Source organism: Trachinotus anak, unplaced genomic scaffold (assembly GCF_046630095.1).
Source record: "Trachinotus anak isolate AG129_WGS33_773 ecotype Australia unplaced genomic scaffold, CSIRO_AGI_Tana_v1 ptg000019l, whole genome shotgun sequence".
Lineage (NCBI taxonomy): Eukaryota > Metazoa > Chordata > Actinopteri > Carangiformes > Carangidae > Trachinotus > Trachinotus anak.
In genome coordinates, this window is record NW_027273870.1 from 10850715 (window position 1) to 10868611 (window position 17897).

A 17897-nucleotide genomic window follows, 5' to 3' on the forward strand; every position below is an offset into this window, starting at 1 on the left:
GTCTGAAGTGTGTGGAGACGAGGGGAGTTGGGAGTTCCTCTCTGGTCTTGTGTTCTTTGTGTTGAAGTGGAAAGGCCCTCCCAGTGACTGACAGTATCTGCATGTAAGGGCATAACAGCAGAGGAAGAGACGCTGGGAGTTCAAGAAGAGGTGTCTGTCAGTTATTCTCCATTTTCATGTGCTTTTTTGCAGACCTCCTAAAAGGTCAGTGTATGTTTAAGCATCTGTTTTTTACAATAGGGTTGTGCATGTCTATGCATTTATATCCATCCTCTCTTACATCCATCTCTGATTCATCCTCCCCTGACTTTCTTTTGTGGTGATCACAGTATTTGACCACATATTGAACAGATGCAGTATACATATATAAAGCTTCTCCCCATTCCCCCTGTTTGTTTCTCCTGTTTACACTGCTGCCTGTTATCTGGAGATGTATGTGGCAGCTGACAGACGTCTGCTATTGCTCTCCCTCCGTCTCTGTCTTGTTTTTTTTTCTCTGTGCTCGGTTGGCCAGTCCTCATGTTACTGTTTAGCTCAAGGCCTTCTCCACCCAAATGAGATGGGGAGGAAAGCCGATGAAAATTTGTAAGGGCTTTGTGGTCTTAGACATCTTTGGCAGCTCTGCCTCACATTGAGCTTTAAACAGAGAGGCTGCTCAAGGTTTTCTTCTTTTTCATTACATTTCTAGCTAAGCCTCCGCTTTGTTCACTGTTTGATAAATCACACAGTATTCATTTTATACTCCTACTGTGTGTACTGCTCAGAGAAGGCAGGGTTGTCTTTTTTCTATGTCCGGATATTGTGAGAGCGCAGAGCGGCTTGCTCTGTTGAATGATTGAAGGACAGATGTTATCAGTGACATGTGATAAAAAGGAATATGAAACTGTATGAAGTGAATTCACATAGTTATTTGTTATCCTCAAATCTGGAAGGACAAGGCAAGGAACAAGAGCAATACTTTATATATCCTGAACACTAGAAAATTGTGAATATAAAATGTCATATTGACATGTGCTGATGAAATCAATTCCCATTTGCTTGATGGTTCAACAATGATCACATGTTCTTTCAACATTTCTTTTTTCTTAATAGTCACTAGGTGTAGCTTTTGGTGCAAATTTTAACTTGGGAGTCTATGGTGATTGACTCACTTTTGGAGCCAGACTCAAGTGGTTATTTGAGGAACTGCAGTTTTTGGCACTTGTGTGTTTGCTTCATTTTTCAGTACTGTAGATTCCTGCTTGGCAGAATAACATGAATAGTGGAACAGGTTAAAATCTGACAGGAATTTGTATCATGCCCATACATAACAAAAAGGTCCTCCTCTGAGAATGAGTGAAAAACATGTTATTGTGGAGGTCCAAAAATATTTTCCCTTCATACAATTGTCTATTAAGAAGTGCCCTCTGAATACATTGTTCGCCTCTTAACACGATAAAAGGCAATGCCAGGAAAATCCCATGCATTTTAGAGTTAATCAAGCAAACCTCCCCGTGTTTATTTACCTATCTGACACTAGCTGTGTTTCACTGATACCTGAAACCACCTATCTGGCATTCCAAAAGGTTTATCGCTGATAGTGCAGAACCCAGGACTGAAATTCGTACACTGCTTATCTACAGTATTGGTGGCAATGGCCAGTCCCAGTCCAGCCGATGCCCTGCTTCACCTCTCTGTCTGTAGGTTAATGAATAGCAATTGGGTAAACAGGACACGACACACTGGACACAGGCCTTTAATGCCACCTAGTCAGGCACAGGAAGAGAAAAAGACAAATCCCAGATAAAGACACACAGAGATAAGAGATGAGAGTTCCCACTGAAATTCAAAGTAAAACCCAGGTGTCAATCGCCTCTTTCTGCTGACACAGTCTTTTATTTGTTTTTGCCTCCCTTTCACACACCCGATGTTTCACATCTTCCCCACTAACTCACTCACTTTCACATTCATATCTCATTTCTCACCCTATCTCTCTTCCCTCACTGCTCACATATATCTCTCTCTCTCTCTCTCCTCTCTTCTCTCCCCTCTCTCTTCTGTCTCTGTCTCTCTGCAGAAAGCCTTGCCCATCTCCCGCCCTACCACCCTCACCCTATACAGGCTACAGAAGTTCTTCTAATGGGTTTCTGTGTTAGGTAGTTTTGCAGGCATGCATTTTACTTGTTAGTGTGTCTGTAGGAGTGGTTGCATATGTGTACATGTGTACTTGGGTGTATGTGTAATGCATTACTGGCATTTCTCCTGATTACCCACACAGTCTTTCTTTTAGACAATGATGTATTTTTCCCTCTGGGGCCTCTCCATCTCAGTCAGATTACATTTTATAGTATAGACTCAGGAGAAGCTTTAGAGGAAATAAAAGACCTTCAGATTAAAGCCCTTTAGCAGACCACAGTACCACTTCCACAGAAAGTTAGCATCTAGAGGGTGACCCCTATGGGATTCATTTTTTTCCAAATGATGTAACACAAAAAAAATGCATGGCTGTTTTAGCAGCACAGTATTTCTGGCTTTTTGGTTGACAGTTGATATACAGTTTCATGTTGCATTTCTAATTTGGTCTTTGTATTTGCTCAACAAATGTTGTGGTAGTTGTAATTCTGTGTGGTACCTGCTCTTCTGTGGGTCAGATAAACTGTCATTATTTTAATGAAAGTGAACATCATCATCATTACATTTCTTTGGTACTAAATGTAAACATAGTACTTTCAATACTTCAACTCACCTTTTATCTTTGCTTTAAATTCTCCCACTTTTCTTGGCCCACCCAGCCTCCACCGTTTCCTGCAGGCCATGGTCCTTCTACAAGCATAACATTGGTCAAATTGGTCTAAACTTTTGAAAGAGGATAAGCATTTGCACAAAAATGTGATAGTCATACATAATAGTCATTGCAATGATGCCTTAATGACTAATGCAGCTAGTCACCAGCAAAATATGTACAATTTTACATCTCAGGAGTGCAGAACAGTGAGTCAATACACTGGTTTTCAGCCATGCATCATCATCATCAGTTGCAAAATATAACAGAACGTACAAGATGCTATGCAAATGAAAAATACAACACTTTAAAGTTAATGCCTTTGGTGGCAGCAGTTCTACTGCCTGTGAACTGATCCTCATTCTTTTCTCTCCATTTTATGAGGCCCTCAGTGTCTTCATCAGTCCCTTGATTAAACAACCTATGGCGTACTAATCATGGTTGCTCATCATACGTCCACATTGACAGCTCAATTGTAACTACAGTGTTATTAGCCAACTCGCTAACCTTTATGCTAAATAAGCATGTAGGCTAACAGTGCAGTGGAGTGTTAAATACAATTTCAATAAAAATAAAGATATGTTGATTATGAATTAAAATCATGTCATTCAAATATTATTTGACCACATACAAGCCATACAAGTAATATAGTTGCTCACATTTGTACACGTGCTGTTGCTGGCTGGTGCCAGGACCCTCTGCCAGTCTGAAGGGATGCAATGCATTATGTGGCAGTTGAGTATGTCCAGTATGCTCGTGGGGCATACTCAAAAATTCTTGCTAATCTAGTACACATTTATCGCGTACACAAAATCCCCATAATATGCAGATGGAACGCACTACATATTTATTTTGACGTCACACTTAGCATGAAATAGTACGCCAGTAGGTGACCACAGCCATTATCTACAGTAGACTTCTGATGCTAGGCCTCCAGTAGTGGTCTTGCATTTAGGCAATACAGCTACCAAAAAGTTAATCTGAACATTATTTACCCATTTAATTATGTATTTATGAAACCTCATTGCTAAGGACAGTACTCCAGGTTACTGGCGTTATGATTCACCTCTGTGAGTGACTTTGTTCGGACTTCTTTATTATTTCCTGTTTTATTATGATATTACCTTACCTGTGTCCGGTTGTTTTAACTCCTGTCTTTGTCAAGTTTTCCTGCTTTTGTGATTGATTGCCTCACCCTGATGTGTTTCACCTGTGTCCATTTGGATCCTGCAATCCTAAAACTACAACAACTGGCATTTATTGTGAGCAAATGCTACCTAACAGGCTCGCTAGCTGGTTAGCAGAACTAAGGTGAAACTATGAGGCGTGAGTGATTAGATATCAAATGAGACAAATGTTAATACCCGGTGGGGCTCAGTTTATTTGGTATAGACAAATAAAAAAGTTGTGAGTACGGCAGTGTGAACGCCTACTTTTTCAGATGTCAAAACCATTTTTAAAATCAGTCAACTTTGGATGGACACAGCCCACATTTTACAAACTTGAAAACTTAGCTGACGACAATCAAAGATAACCAACGGCAGAGAATTTTTTAAATCAGTAAAAAAGACTTTCAACCTTGCTCTAGTTTTCTTGTCATTAAAGAACTTCATGACATGACAAGGAAAAGCAACTATTTGAATTCATATTTTCCTCCTTACTGGTTTTTCTCACTTGTTTCCAGTGTTTTTTGTCTCTCTCTTTCATGCTTCAACCCACTCATGGTTATATTCCAAACCTCACTGCTCATTTACCTTCCACGCCCTTAAAAGTGAGGGCTGTGGAGTTCACTGATCACCAACACACACACACACACACACACACACACACACACACACACACACATTTCACACACACAGGGAGGGCATTGCCATCCAGTTCACCCCATCTGGGAGAGACTGTGGTTTGGCCAGATTGCCCAGGGTTTGTCCTGGCTGTCAGGATGGAAACTCTTGAGTGTTGTCAGCATGGCTAAATTAGGTCCTACGGTACTCTGTTGGCGCTGAACCCTGGTGCAGGTGAGAACCTCCTCTCTGCCTTGTAGTGAACTTTGAGTTGGCTGGCCTACTTACTTAACCCAAACTAAAGGAGTCAGTGTGTAAGCTGACACTGTTCTTTTCCTCACGCTGAGGTTGCCGCTGCTTTGGAGAGCAAGGCTGTTGTTCAGTTGCTCGGGCAGAGCTCAGCCGTCGGAGCAGCTGAGGCGGTAAATGGCCTGAAAATGCCACTGGAACATTTAGCCAGTGATTCTATTAAAAACGAGGGGAGGTTAAACTTGGAGCACAAAGCTCACAGAATAAGATGATTGGCTACTTTATTGAAGGATTGGCCCCGTTCTTGTTTCTCATGCCTTCAAAACTGCAATTTATTGTGAACTAAAAATAAATAGTCATCTTAAATCCTGTAAACGGCAATGTGTGAGCTGAAAAGCAAATGCCTGCTCATTTTTTATTCTCCTCTACCTTGGTTTGCCCACTGGACCTCTTCTATCTTCACGGTTTTCTCATAGCTGTTGGATATGTATGCTGTTTTATGTCTTTGATTCATTTATTTTTCAAAAATGTTTTATTGATTTTTGTGCATAAAGCATCCAGGTGTCTGAACTTCACTACATCACTACCTCCGCTCAACTTGGGAGATGGGGGGAGAGAGAGGGACATATGGATTGTTCCAGTGTTTAGAAAAGTCTGCATTTGCCTGCCAAGGTTCCCCTCCAGCAGGCGAGGTTTTTTGCTCTGGCACGATGTTAACACAACTGACACATTTGGCAAACCAGCTCAGAGTGTTTAATTTGTTTCAGTGTGAACACTCGGATGAATTTAAATTATGCAGCCTCTCTAAAAGTCATTCATCAGCATCTCCCACTGCCATTTTTCATTTTTATCCTACAGACAGAAAGACAATATCAAACTGGTGATTAAAAATAATGCTGCTGAAATGATTAGTTGATTAACAGAAAATAAATCCAAGGTTTCTTACAGTTGTTGTATATTATTCAGACCTTTCCTGAAAGCCTTTGCAAAGGCAGTAGAAATTACTACTACTATAAATTTCAAGTTTTATGTCACACAGGAAGGGCCACATATTCAATGAGTGAGGTCATTGTTAAAGCCATCATTAGTAACTATATTCATAATGTAGACGCAAGTCTTTCTGAAGATCCAATTGAAAACATAAACAGGAGAAGGGCTTGGCTTTTACCTGATATATATTGTATATCAAACAAGGCTAAGGAAGTTCATTTTCAAATTTTGTGTAACATATACCCTAATAGTTATCGTATTGCTAAATTTTCAGATATTGATACCACTTGTACCTTTTGCAAACTTGATTTAGAAAGAATTTCTCATCCATTTTTTTTAGTGTGAAATATCCCAAAAGTTCTCAAAAGATCTAGAGTCTCACCGTATTGAGGCTGCTAATTCTCTCTACTCCTTTAACCATTATTTGTGATATGATAACAAAAATGACGGTGAACGCAAAAGTATTCATCAACAAACAGAAATTTGCCAAACCAATTCCCAAATGTTCACCTTTTCTCTTCTCGAATTCTCGAATCAAGTCACTCAGTTTATTAAACAACAAAAAGAATAATAAACTCAATTTTTTCCCCCTAATAGATTATTCCCTATAACCACTGACTAAATATGTTCATATTTGTGTATTTATGTACCCCTATGCCTTTTTTCTTTCTTTTTCTTTTTATGTAACTTAAGTTCAGGTTTTGTGTGCAGTTGTCTTACCTGAATTACTGTTTGGAGGCAGGTTTAGACACAGTAGAGTCATTTATCAAGGAGAAATGTTTGGGTTCCAGCCTCTAAAAAGTGAAGATTGGCTGCTTTTCACTATTTTATGTCATTGTAAAATTGAGTTTCTTTTGGTTTGGGGCCCTGTTTGGGCAAAAAAGCAATTTGAAGATGTTACCTTGGACCTTTTTAGAGTACCTTTTTCATTTAGTTGTAACAGACAATCAACAGATTAATCAGTAATGGAAGGAATTGTTAGTTGCAGCTCTTAAATGTAACCCAACAACCTCACCCTTCTCCACAACACTGAAAGGAAGCGTTCATATTGATTTGAAACCATCTGATTCATGTCACTCATATGTCTACAGATGTCACCATGTTTTGACATAAGATGGAATTCTGGTTCAGCCCCTTGAGAAAACGGGATCCCATTATATTAAGGGTCTTTCTGAGTCAGAGCCCATCCCAGAAGCCTTTTCCAAAGTCTCTGGAGCCTGAGACTGTGGAGTGACAAATGAGCGACTGTGAAGAGGCAGGAGTAACCACATCCCCACACCTGTTGTCTTATTGAAACAAAGGGGGGCCTGGCTCGCCACATGGGGCCTAACACCCCACAATGTTGACAACTCAAACCTTTAGACAAATCCAACGCCCACTCCACTCCCACATATGCATTCACTGCATAAAAACCATTGCAGGATACCAGGAGATCAAGTTCCATCCATATATAATGTGCCAGCCATGGGCAGTGATTTGTCCAGATCTGGTGCCAGGGTGCCAGTTTATATTTAGAGGCACAACTGTGAGTGATTGTGGCTGGAAAGGAACGCCTTCCCCCCTCAAGCTCATCTCAGACATCTGTCTCTCTGAAACTGAATACTGCTGGCTGCTAATGCATGTTCAGACTTGATTCATCTGTACCATTAGTTTCCATCCTGCTGTCTCTAGGTTTTGAGCTGTTAGAGAAAGTAAAGTTGGATCTATAGACAGACTCAATCTCTGTATTTTTCTTGTCCATGTCGAAGATTTGAGTGAAATTTTTCATCTTGGGGTTGTGCTCCTCAGAGAGAAAGAGGGGTGTTGAGAGAGAGGGAGAAGGAGCAATTTGATGGTAGTAGTAAGTGAGAGGAAACAACATGTTTAGATCAAGGAGACAGAATATGTTTTGGCTTTATCATTAACTTTGTGTGTGCTCACAGGCACAAGTGGAACAGCAAGAGCAATGACCTGATCACTTCTTCCCTTCAGACCAGTGAGGATGAGTATGCTGAGTCTGTGGTCTCCCTCACTATTACCATGTTGCCGTGGAAATGTCTCATAGATCACATGGCTACCTTGTCATGCCGGTCATGAGTTGCTCCAGAGGTTCAGTGCATGTGTGTTTATTTCCATTCCATTCCACTACTGTGAAGCCTGGGGTAAACCCTTGCAGTCACATGACCACTAACAGGAAGTGAGGCATCAATTCACTTCACACTAACAGTATGGCATCCCCCAAGTTTATGCCAACTGACTCTCACAGTGCCTTATATGGAGGCTCTATTCTTAGCACAAGTGCATGATATGAAGACGGAGCTGTTGTTAAGACTCATTCTGAGCACAGCACAACACTGTTCAGCCCTGGTGTCAGTTCTTCCTCTGTATCTGCATGTTTCAAATTACTGCAACTGAAGCTCAAATGAAGTGCAAATTTGTTGATTATACTGTGGTGGAAGTGGTGTTAATTAGCTAAAAGATATAATGTGTAATTTTCCCACAATAAAATGACTAGTCATATATTTTTTTGAGTTGTGCACTTACATTGTCCCAAATGTTTACATCAATTGTCAAGCCACGAGAAATATGTGATTTTAATCATGGTAACGTTTGTTTCATTTGGCTGCCTGTCAGTGACGTCCAAATATTTCTTTTATCCAGTTTTAAGCCACATTCTTAAGATACATATTTTACTCCTTGGTCATTTTCAGCTATATAGTTTAACAAGATCATTTTATTCATCAGACGTCTGGATCATGAGTTGTCAGAGAAAAGAGCTGAGCAAATGTTAGGCAGCTGAGCTCCCAGCTGCTCCAAGACGTCCTGTGTCTTGTGTCTGATTTTTGAAAAGGTTCTATTATTATTCAGTATTTTTACCAATTTTAATCTCCTGGTTTGTTTGTTATGGGGAAGAGGGGACCTCTGTGGATATTTGGCTGCTGGTAAAAATCTCTTCGTCTTTTGCCTTTTGTCATTGTTTTGATGGAGAGACCTCTAGAGGCAGAAGTTACAGACTGTACGTTTAAATGCTCTCATACAAAGTACAACATGTTTTGGAAACAAGAATTGTATCTGGCTTTGTTTGCTAAGAATAGGCTCAAATTTGACCCAAGGCATTTGCTTAAACAATAAGGTGATCAATTGACAACGTGATCAACAGACAGCTCGTTCAACAATTTTGAGAACTGATTGTTCTAGCGCTTTTAAATGTGAAGACCTGCTGCTTCTCTCTGTTTGATATCATTGTTAATTTAATATTGGTGGGTTTAATGTGTCAGTTGGACAAAAGCCATTTGAAGACACCTCCTTAGGTTCTTTTATAAATTGAAAAATTAATTAGTAAATATGAAAATGAATCAACAAATCAGTCATTATTGAAAATAATAATAATTAGTAGTTGCAGACGAGAGGCCAATTGCTATGATCCAGGAGCCGACTTGGGACCTAATTAGGGTCAGGCCCAAATCACATTGAGTCTAACTGGGTTGGGTAGAGCACTGTAGTAATCCTTTGGGTCTCAGGTCTGTTTGTCAGTATGTCTACTACCCAAATGGATATGTGTGTGACTCTGTCAGCTCTGATCATGTGGTGTGACATAATCATCACAAAAACACAAGTGGGTTTTGTGAGGCGAGATGGAGGGTGTCAGTGAAAATAAATGTATGGCTGCTCTTTTTGATGGTGGCTGCTCATTAAATGAAGCATAACATTAGTTCAGGCAGAACAAATGAAGTGAAGTGAAGTGCACTGGCTGATTGACATCAGCTGTTTCTAATATACTTCACAATCATTCTGCTATTGTTGATATTACCTAAGATTTGTGTTATCTACATTTATTAATAGGGGATTTACTCTCGGCAGAATCCCAGTCGCTGCTTGGATTGTGTGTGAGCTCCCACAAACAACAGACATCTGTCTCTCTTTTCTGATCAATCTAACTGTGTAACAATTTGCTATAAATTGTCTTTTAGGCTTTCGTTGTCCTGAATTAACTGCTGGCACATCATGATACTGCCAATATTGGTGTTGTATATATATATATATATATATATATATATATGTAGGTGTTTATCCCTATTTGGGTGTATTTGGGTGAACAGCCAGGTCAGAATATCCTTAGATCTCTTTTAGATTGGGTCTCTTGTTTTGTTAATTGTTAATATCTCAGTTGGGTTTCAGTAGGTTTTTCAAGGGTATGATTTGGGTTGGGTTAAAATTTCTGAAGTGTGTTCTACAACATACCTTTGATTGTGACTAGATTAATGTCCAAGAACCAAAAATGTAAGGATGAGACCACAGAAATATCGACCTTGTCACATTTTGGTATCAAATATGCACACGAAGACACTGACTTTTCTTCCTTTTATTAATTATTATTTGATTTTGGCTATATTACATTTTCCTACATTTCCTTTTTAAGGTTTTAAAAGAATACTCTAAGCCAGAACAATGTAGTCCAGCACTTGAATCAGCTTGAACAAAAAAAGAAATCCTGATCTCCCTGAAGGTGCAATGTGTAAGAGCTTGAATTGGGCAGTAGAGTAAACATTACGTCATACTAATCTGTACTCGCTCTGACAAGAGATAAAAGAACCTCGTCTTCTTGCTTTTTTTTTATTTTTTTTTATTACCTGACTCCCAACATTTACACCAGTGGTCCAGTGCTGCACAGCATCATCCAATCATGTCCCTTCACAACTCTTCTTCGCACTCTCTGTGCTGGTTACCAAGGAGACAGTGAAGTGAAGTCTGGGAAGTGGAGCAATGGTTTGGCATGAGTGTTTTTTTTTTTTTTTTTTTTGCTTTGCTTTCTCTTTTGACATCCTAGGAATGGAGTATTACCATGGTGTGTGTGTTTTTCATATTACAAGTGAAAGGAAGTTATACTGAGGATATACAGTGAGCAGTGGGTATGCATGCATGCAAAATAGCAGTCATGTCACAGGCTCTGTCACCTGATCCCCCCCCCCGTCCCACCTGTTCTCACCATTTTCTCTCTCTGTGATTCCCACAATTCCTTGCGGGATGTGAGCACACCTCCTCCTGCCAATAATCTGTTAGCAGTGACAGACGAGCTTCATCCAAACAGAGACTGTTTTAAATAAAGAGCTGATCTTCATCCAAGTGGGCCATTTTAGACGGGTAGTTTATGAATGAATGGGGCTTTAGTGTTGAGATCTGGAGTAAAAGGAGCTGATGAAAAAGTCAGTTGACTGAAGATGACATTAGCCAAGACCTGACATGTCAAGCCTTAGAGGTGTTACTGTCCTTTCCAGTTCTTGCACCTACACATACATGAACACATACACCCATATATAGTATATGCTTGCCCGACCACATGCTCTTTAGCTTTGACTTTTTACTGATCTCATTTTACCTCACCTTTCACTTTTGCAGTCACATTTTAAATATGTGCCGCAAGTTCCGCACCTGCTTCTGCACTAAATGTTCAGTCCATGCTTGTCTGTTGTCCATCCATCACTGTGTCTCTCAGAGTGGATTCAGATTGTATTCAGCAGGATTTTTTTCGTCCTATAGGCAGCATGGGAGGGGTCCCCAAACAGCTGGGTCTGCTACAAGCCTTGTGCTGTCGCAGCAGTTGATGTTAATGTATGGATGCGGAAATCAGGCAGCTCAAGAAAAAATCTTGCTAGCAGTGTTGCAAGTGGAACCAGGCAAAAAAAAAGACAGAGTTCATTAAAAAGGTGGATGCAGATTGACAGACAATGTGTCAGGAGGGTGCACTGGGCGTTTGAGAGAATGTGTCTCCATGCATCCGGAGCCCAACCAGTCTGTTTGCACACGTTGTTCCCCAGGGTATCTTTCAGCCCCTGGCCATCAGATACAGACACAACTGATGTCTCCTCTCTCTTCTTTCCTTTAATTATATTCCTTCCTGGACTTCTATCCCCCTACGCATGCAAGCTTATACACATGCACTTTCTTCATCACCTCCTCTCCATCTCTGATTACTGTAGGAAACAGTTTGCTGCAGTGCTGTACAGTATATCTGCTAGCCCCCTCTCCTCTCTCCTCTGCTTTGCTGTTACTTTCTCTCTAATCCCTCTCTTGAATGATTTATTTGAAGGGTGAAACTGGGTAAACACAATAGGGCTGACACACTCATCTACTCCCCCTGCCCTCTGCTGCATCTCTCTTTCTCTCTGTGCCTCTTTTTTTTTATTTTCCGTGCTTTGTCTCTACCTTCTCCCTCCCTTTCTCTCCATCCTCCCTCATCCCCTTTCTTTCTGCCCGCACCTCTAACTTCAGTGTCAGCACTTCTCCTCTCACCATGTTTGTGTCGCCTTTCTTTATGAATAAATCGGAGCTTGTTTGACTCCTGTGAACCCCTCAGCTCACCGAAATATGTGGACAGGATTTGATTTTTAGGATGTGTGTGATACGCTTATGTGGGATTACGTGCATATGAGGGGTGTCACCCCCCAAAATGCTTCTCATCCACTTTGAAGGGAAAAGATACTTGATGTTTCCTAGTGAAAAATGGGAACCATATTTGTCATATATTACACCAACTGAAGTAAGTTGTGCATCAAATATGGCTTTCTCTTTGAGAGTGAAATAAGCGGATCTGGAACATACATTTCTAGTCTGTGCATTAAGCATGAAGATGGCGTGCTAACTAGCTTAGCTTTAAGACTGTTGTTGCTAGTCTGGGTCTGTCCAAAAAAGTGTCGGGCAGTAACTCATGAATGTGTTACAATAATGTGATTTTTCACTAACGAGAATTAAGAGTTGGACAGGACAGGAGGGTTGCTATCAGTTCAGTAGGAAATGTTAGCTTGGTGTCAATGGAAAGCAATTAGACTTTACTTAACAAGGAGAAATGCCCCTCCGCCTTCCTCCAAAGTTGTTTTATTGCATTTCGTTTGTTCTTAGCTAGCTAATAGCCACTGGTAAGCTTACATTAAGGAATTAGCTGGGCGTTGTTCAGAGGATGAGAGTGCTGTGTGCAGTCACCGCAACCAAGCTAGCTATTTACCTATGCACATCAAGCGGAAAATGCAAATTCTCTTCCATGATTAGAATGAGAAGATTAATGTTGCTGTTATGTCTGTGTGTCAAGTATAAAGCTAGACTAGCTAGTTAGCTTAGCTTAGCATAAATACTGAAAGCAGAGGAAGGTGTTAGCTTTGTTTTGTCCCGGTGTCAGTGTTAGCTAACCAATGAAAATTTAGCTTTAAGCTCAACAAAAACCTAACCATGCTTGAGCTATCGCCCAGCACTCCTGGTAGACATGTTTTTGAACTTTAAAAAGAGCTGGGCTAGCTTTCTAACGAACTGCATCCTGGCTCCAGCTCTACTTAGCATGTGAGACGTGGGTTTGATTTTGACTATTGATCTCACTGTTCAAAAACATGTTACCAAAAATGTTGAACATAAAACTTAAAGCCACAAAACTTTAACAGTTTTTTCCCGTCTTCCCTCTGCAGATGCAGATACTTGACAAGTTCCCAATTGAGGGAGGGCAGAAAGACCCAAAGAAGCGGATCATCCCATTTCTCCCAGGTAATAGCTTGCTTCTGAGCTGCAGTTATCTGAACAGGCTCACATATTAATAATGTATGACTGGCACTCATGGGGCATCAATATGAGCTGGTTACTGATGCCTGCCTGTGGTACATGTGTGTGTGTGTGTGTGTGTGTGTGTGTGTGTGTGTGCATATATGTGTGTGTTTGCATACGCCTTTCCCATTCACTGAAATGGGAAAACGGTTTCAGACTTTTGGACCATGCTGTAGCTGTGTATGTTACTGTGTTACTCCTGACAAGGTGTCACCTGACTTTTAAATCTCAGCTCTTTGCATGACTTTATTGTGTTTCTGTTTTCGTGACATTTTTGAATTGACCTTCTGGCTATGTATGTATTTCATCATTGAATGTATGGATATATTTGTGCGTGTGTATGTGTCCCAGTATTGATTCGAGGTGCGCCACACATACTTGTCTCTTGTGCTGTAAGTTGTCGCCTGACTTTCAGGTTCGTGGCGACCTACAACACAGTGTGGCGTTGATTGATGACGGTGTTTGTCGCAGTCCAGTGTGTAGGGCAGAAGGGCTGACAGTGATTCTGCTAATCACACTGATGTCAAGTGTATATATATATGGGTTGTGTACAGCTGTATGTTTGTCATGCAGATTTCTGTAGATTCATTTGTGCTTAGGGAGTAAAATGCTCCTGTCTGTTAACAGCAACAGAGGGGAGTACTACTGTAAATGTTTTCTACGCCTAAACCCTCCTCCTCCTTTGAGTCTTTCAGTCTCACACATTTACGAACAAAACCACTTTGGAAGCCAACCAAACATCCGTCTACTCTTTCCTATTAAGCTTGTGGCACCAGATGCAAACTTTATTAACTGTCACCACTGGTGAGCTGGCTGAGTGTTGGACTTTCCCCATTGGCTGTGTTGCTCTTTCAAAATGAATTGGCGCAAACAGTTTCTATTATGTCAGGAGGGTGTTTACAGGCAGTATTGCCTTTGTCACTAGAGTTAACAACTTTTCAGACCCCTTTAGTGATTTCTTTTACACCTTTCAATAAATCTAGTGACTTTTTGGACAAACATTAGCTACTTTCTGGGGAAGAGAGTCACTGATATTGTGGAACAGCTGCACCACAACAGTTTTCAACTCAACTCCTCAATTTCACATGTTGACAACACATGATCCAGCCATTCACTTGGTTTTGACCTAGTCTTGTTTCAGGAAAAAAAGTCTCTGCTCTTGCAGTATGACACTTATGGAGTCCAATAAACTGCAGCACAATATTTCAGGTAAAGGTAGGTGATTAACAGATGAAACAACTTAATTTTGCTAGTTTGGTATTGCACATTTGAACATATATTTGAATCTTCAAAGTAACTGTACAGATAGTTATAAATTTTAATCTCTGCTGAACGGTAATGTTGAAATTTAAATGCTTTTTAAGACTTAAAGCACTGAAATATTTCACTTTGACAGGCCACATGGTCATTTTTGATTTTTAAATTTTAGTCAAAAAAAGAACTCACACTGCCCAACTAGTGAAAATCAGACACCAATTCCAATATGAAAAGATTAAATTTCAATTTGAAGACACTGAAATTGAAAAACCTGAATCATCATCTGGTAATTTGAAAGGCAGGGATTCAAACCACATCCATTACAATAGATAATATTCAAAGTAAGGCTATAAGTTAAGTGCCTTTTAAACTTCAAGACTATGTATTCAGTACGAGGTTACATTTCAAAATAAGTGTTTGTAATAGTAATATTCAGTTGCTTAAAAAAATCTGATTGTTGTGGCCTTTCTTTGCCTCCATGTAAGGCTGCGCATTAAACCTCAATACTTTTTTGGTACCAGCTGAAAAGGCTTTGGCTTGAAACTGTCTCGTAAGAAAGCTCCCTTTTGAAGACTAGTCAGATTCATTATCTTCTTCACTGAAGAAGATAATGAGAACAGACAGATCCTGTTTTCAATCACAGTTTTTCCAATTTAGGACAGTTTGAAATAGGCATTGTTTTGATATTGATTGAGAAAATCAGGTACCAAATTGGCAATGATACCAAAGAATTTCAAACAATACCTAAACCTAGTCTGGTCCAAACTTCCCTTCGATTCTTTTCAACAGTTGTCCCCAAAAAAAGTATAACATTCAGTCACCATCCAGTGAGATGCTTGTCTTGTCTGACCTTCATTCCACATGCTCATTTAAAAGAGAGCAGCGTCCAACATGGAGAATGGTGATGCAGGTCCTATAACCAGTTCAAGTTCAACAGTTATCCTCAAAAACACTAATATATTTGAACTGTTTTTGTATTTATTGTTAGTCATCAACAAGATTGATATGTATGATTATTTTTCTCATATCACATGTATATATATCCCTTTAAAGAGGACTTTCAAAAGAGCTGATTATACAAGAAATGCTCATTATTTTACACTTTTGTAACAGGCTGAAATGCATACATTTTGTATAGGGGTTGGGGTCCTTGGAGTTGGACTGTATGGATGTTCCCCATGAGTGGGATGAGAGGGGGGCCTAAACCCATGTGTGCATAAATCCGATTTTATTATTTAGAAAGCCATGTCACAGGCAGAGGTCATAGAATCCATAGGGGGCAGCTGGGGCCTTAAGTGTGGGAGTGAGATTGGTTGAGCCCTGAAGGAGCACCATCGTACATTACTGGCATCTCCTGGCAGGCTTGAGTATTACACGTGGTATTTCTGGAGGGTAGGGGTGTGGGGGTGTGGGGGCTGTATGCATGTGTCAAATACTTACTTGTCTCTTTTCCCTGGCGTTTTGTCTCATTTTCTTTTGCATCTGTCATCACACCTTTCCTCTGTTTCCTTCACCGTCTGCCTCTCCTTCATTTAATTTTTTTTTCCTTTTCCTTCCCTCCAGGCAAGATCCTGTTCCGGAGGAGTCATGTGCGAGATGTGGCCATGAAGCGACTGCGTTTCATCGACGACTACTGCAGGGTAAAGAGGCCTTATTGTAAACATCCTACAGCTCCCCATCTGACTCTGGGGAATGTCCCCCAGCCTGTGAGGGTTCAGAAGTCACAGCCTATACCGTCCTTTCAAATGCTTTGCTCATGGGATATAATGTTTAGACACAGTTGTGCTCACAGTGAGGAACTTTTAGTAGTGCTCATCTGAGACATCTGAGAGCCTGAAATCTGCTCTGACACCAGTTTTGAGGCTGTGTAGGATTTGACTTGGTGTGAAAGTGTTATGATCTTTTACTACTACAGGTTTGTTTATTTTCATGTGTGCCACTGTCAGAGAAGCAGGGCGACTTACTTGTGCATCAGACTTCTCTGTCACTGCATAACATGAAACTGATTTTCAGCTCTTCCATTATTTCAAAGTCCCATTCACTAACAACGTTATCCCTCTTTTGATACAGTTAGGAAAGAAAGTTCGCCACCCAAATTAGCATCCCCTTCCCTTTAAAAAAAACCCTTGAAAGCAATGGCATTTTGTCATTCTTTAGTTCAAGAGAGAGTCGCCTTATCACTTCCTGTTCTCTCTCTTATTAGTTTTCTATTTATCCTGGATTCAGATCCTTTCCTTTGTCATGCCTTCCCCACTTCCTTCCTTCCTTCCTCTTGGTACAAAGCCAATATGTTTGTTTCTATACACACAGTTAGGTAGCAGTATTGTTGGCCTGCATTAGGAAAGGTTAGCTACACTATCAGCTTGGTAATTAGGACCAAAGAACTTTAAAAACCAAAAGCAATTATACACATCTGAAATGAACCTGATCCTTAGCTTAGTTCATGCAAAGCCTTGTAAAAAGGGAAGCAACTTCCTCATTACCCAAATAACCTGAAGCTGTCTAATGTTCACGGTTGCTGTTTTTTTAGCTTGGCACTGTGGAGTGTGTCGCGCTATTTACTTCCTACATCCTGTTTATGAGGCAAACAACAGAGAGGCGGAGTAATTACCCAGTGTTCTCAAAGGACCTGCTCTCTGGAGATATGCAGGATACTGAGTCCAGCCGGCTTTTGGTGCATGGCCAGATACGTCCTCTTCAATCACATCCACAAGATTCTTTCAGTAATATAGGATCCAATGAATGAAATATGAAGGTAGCTTGGACTCACGCTGATTTAAATGAAAGGCCCACACTATTCATATGCTGTCTCACATGTTCATGGTTCAGTACGTCGGTACTGTACATGAAATATACCTTTGGTGGGAGTAAGCCAGATCATTAAATATGGATGGTTAGTCAGACATATGATCCTCTCTTTGTAGAGGTAACTGTAGTTTGGTTTTGTCAATGAACATACAGGAAGAGAATGGTGGAGCATGGATGGTTGGAAATGAGTGGCATTTATTATCTCTGATCAATAGTTTTATTGCCTTTAGGTAGATATATAAACAAATAATCATCCACCTGAGACTGTTTTTTTTCCCCAAAAAAAGCCAAAAGCCGTAATATAATCACAAAACTTTAAGAAAAAAATTTAAAGAAATAAAAAATCTTTAAAGCTGCACCAGCTTGGCTTCTTGGGGTGATGGAACAAGCTGTGAACACTTCACTGATGTTAGGGCTGCCACATATCAGATTTCCACTACAAGATTATTGTGGCCAAAAAAAGCCATTCAATCCAGTCAAATTCG

At 40.3% G+C, this 17897-nt stretch overlaps 1 protein-coding gene across 6 annotated transcripts in view; it reads left to right on the top strand.

Annotated features, from left to right (window-relative positions):
* sh3pxd2aa (SH3 and PX domains 2Aa) overlaps positions 1-17897 on the top strand; it is a 117343-nt gene that overhangs the window by 22196 nt on the left and 77250 nt on the right. For 5 of the 6 annotated variants that reach the window (XM_071504706.1, XM_071504707.1, XM_071504708.1 and 2 more), the window contains exons 3-4: positions 13215-13290; positions 16168-16244. In XM_071504706.1, coding sequence (XP_071360807.1) covers positions 13215-13290; positions 16168-16244 — 153 coding nt within the window. Of the gene's footprint in view, positions 1-4680; positions 4780-13214; positions 13291-16167; positions 16245-17897 lie in introns of those variants that run through there. The other variant, XM_071504712.1, reaches the window with a different exon arrangement.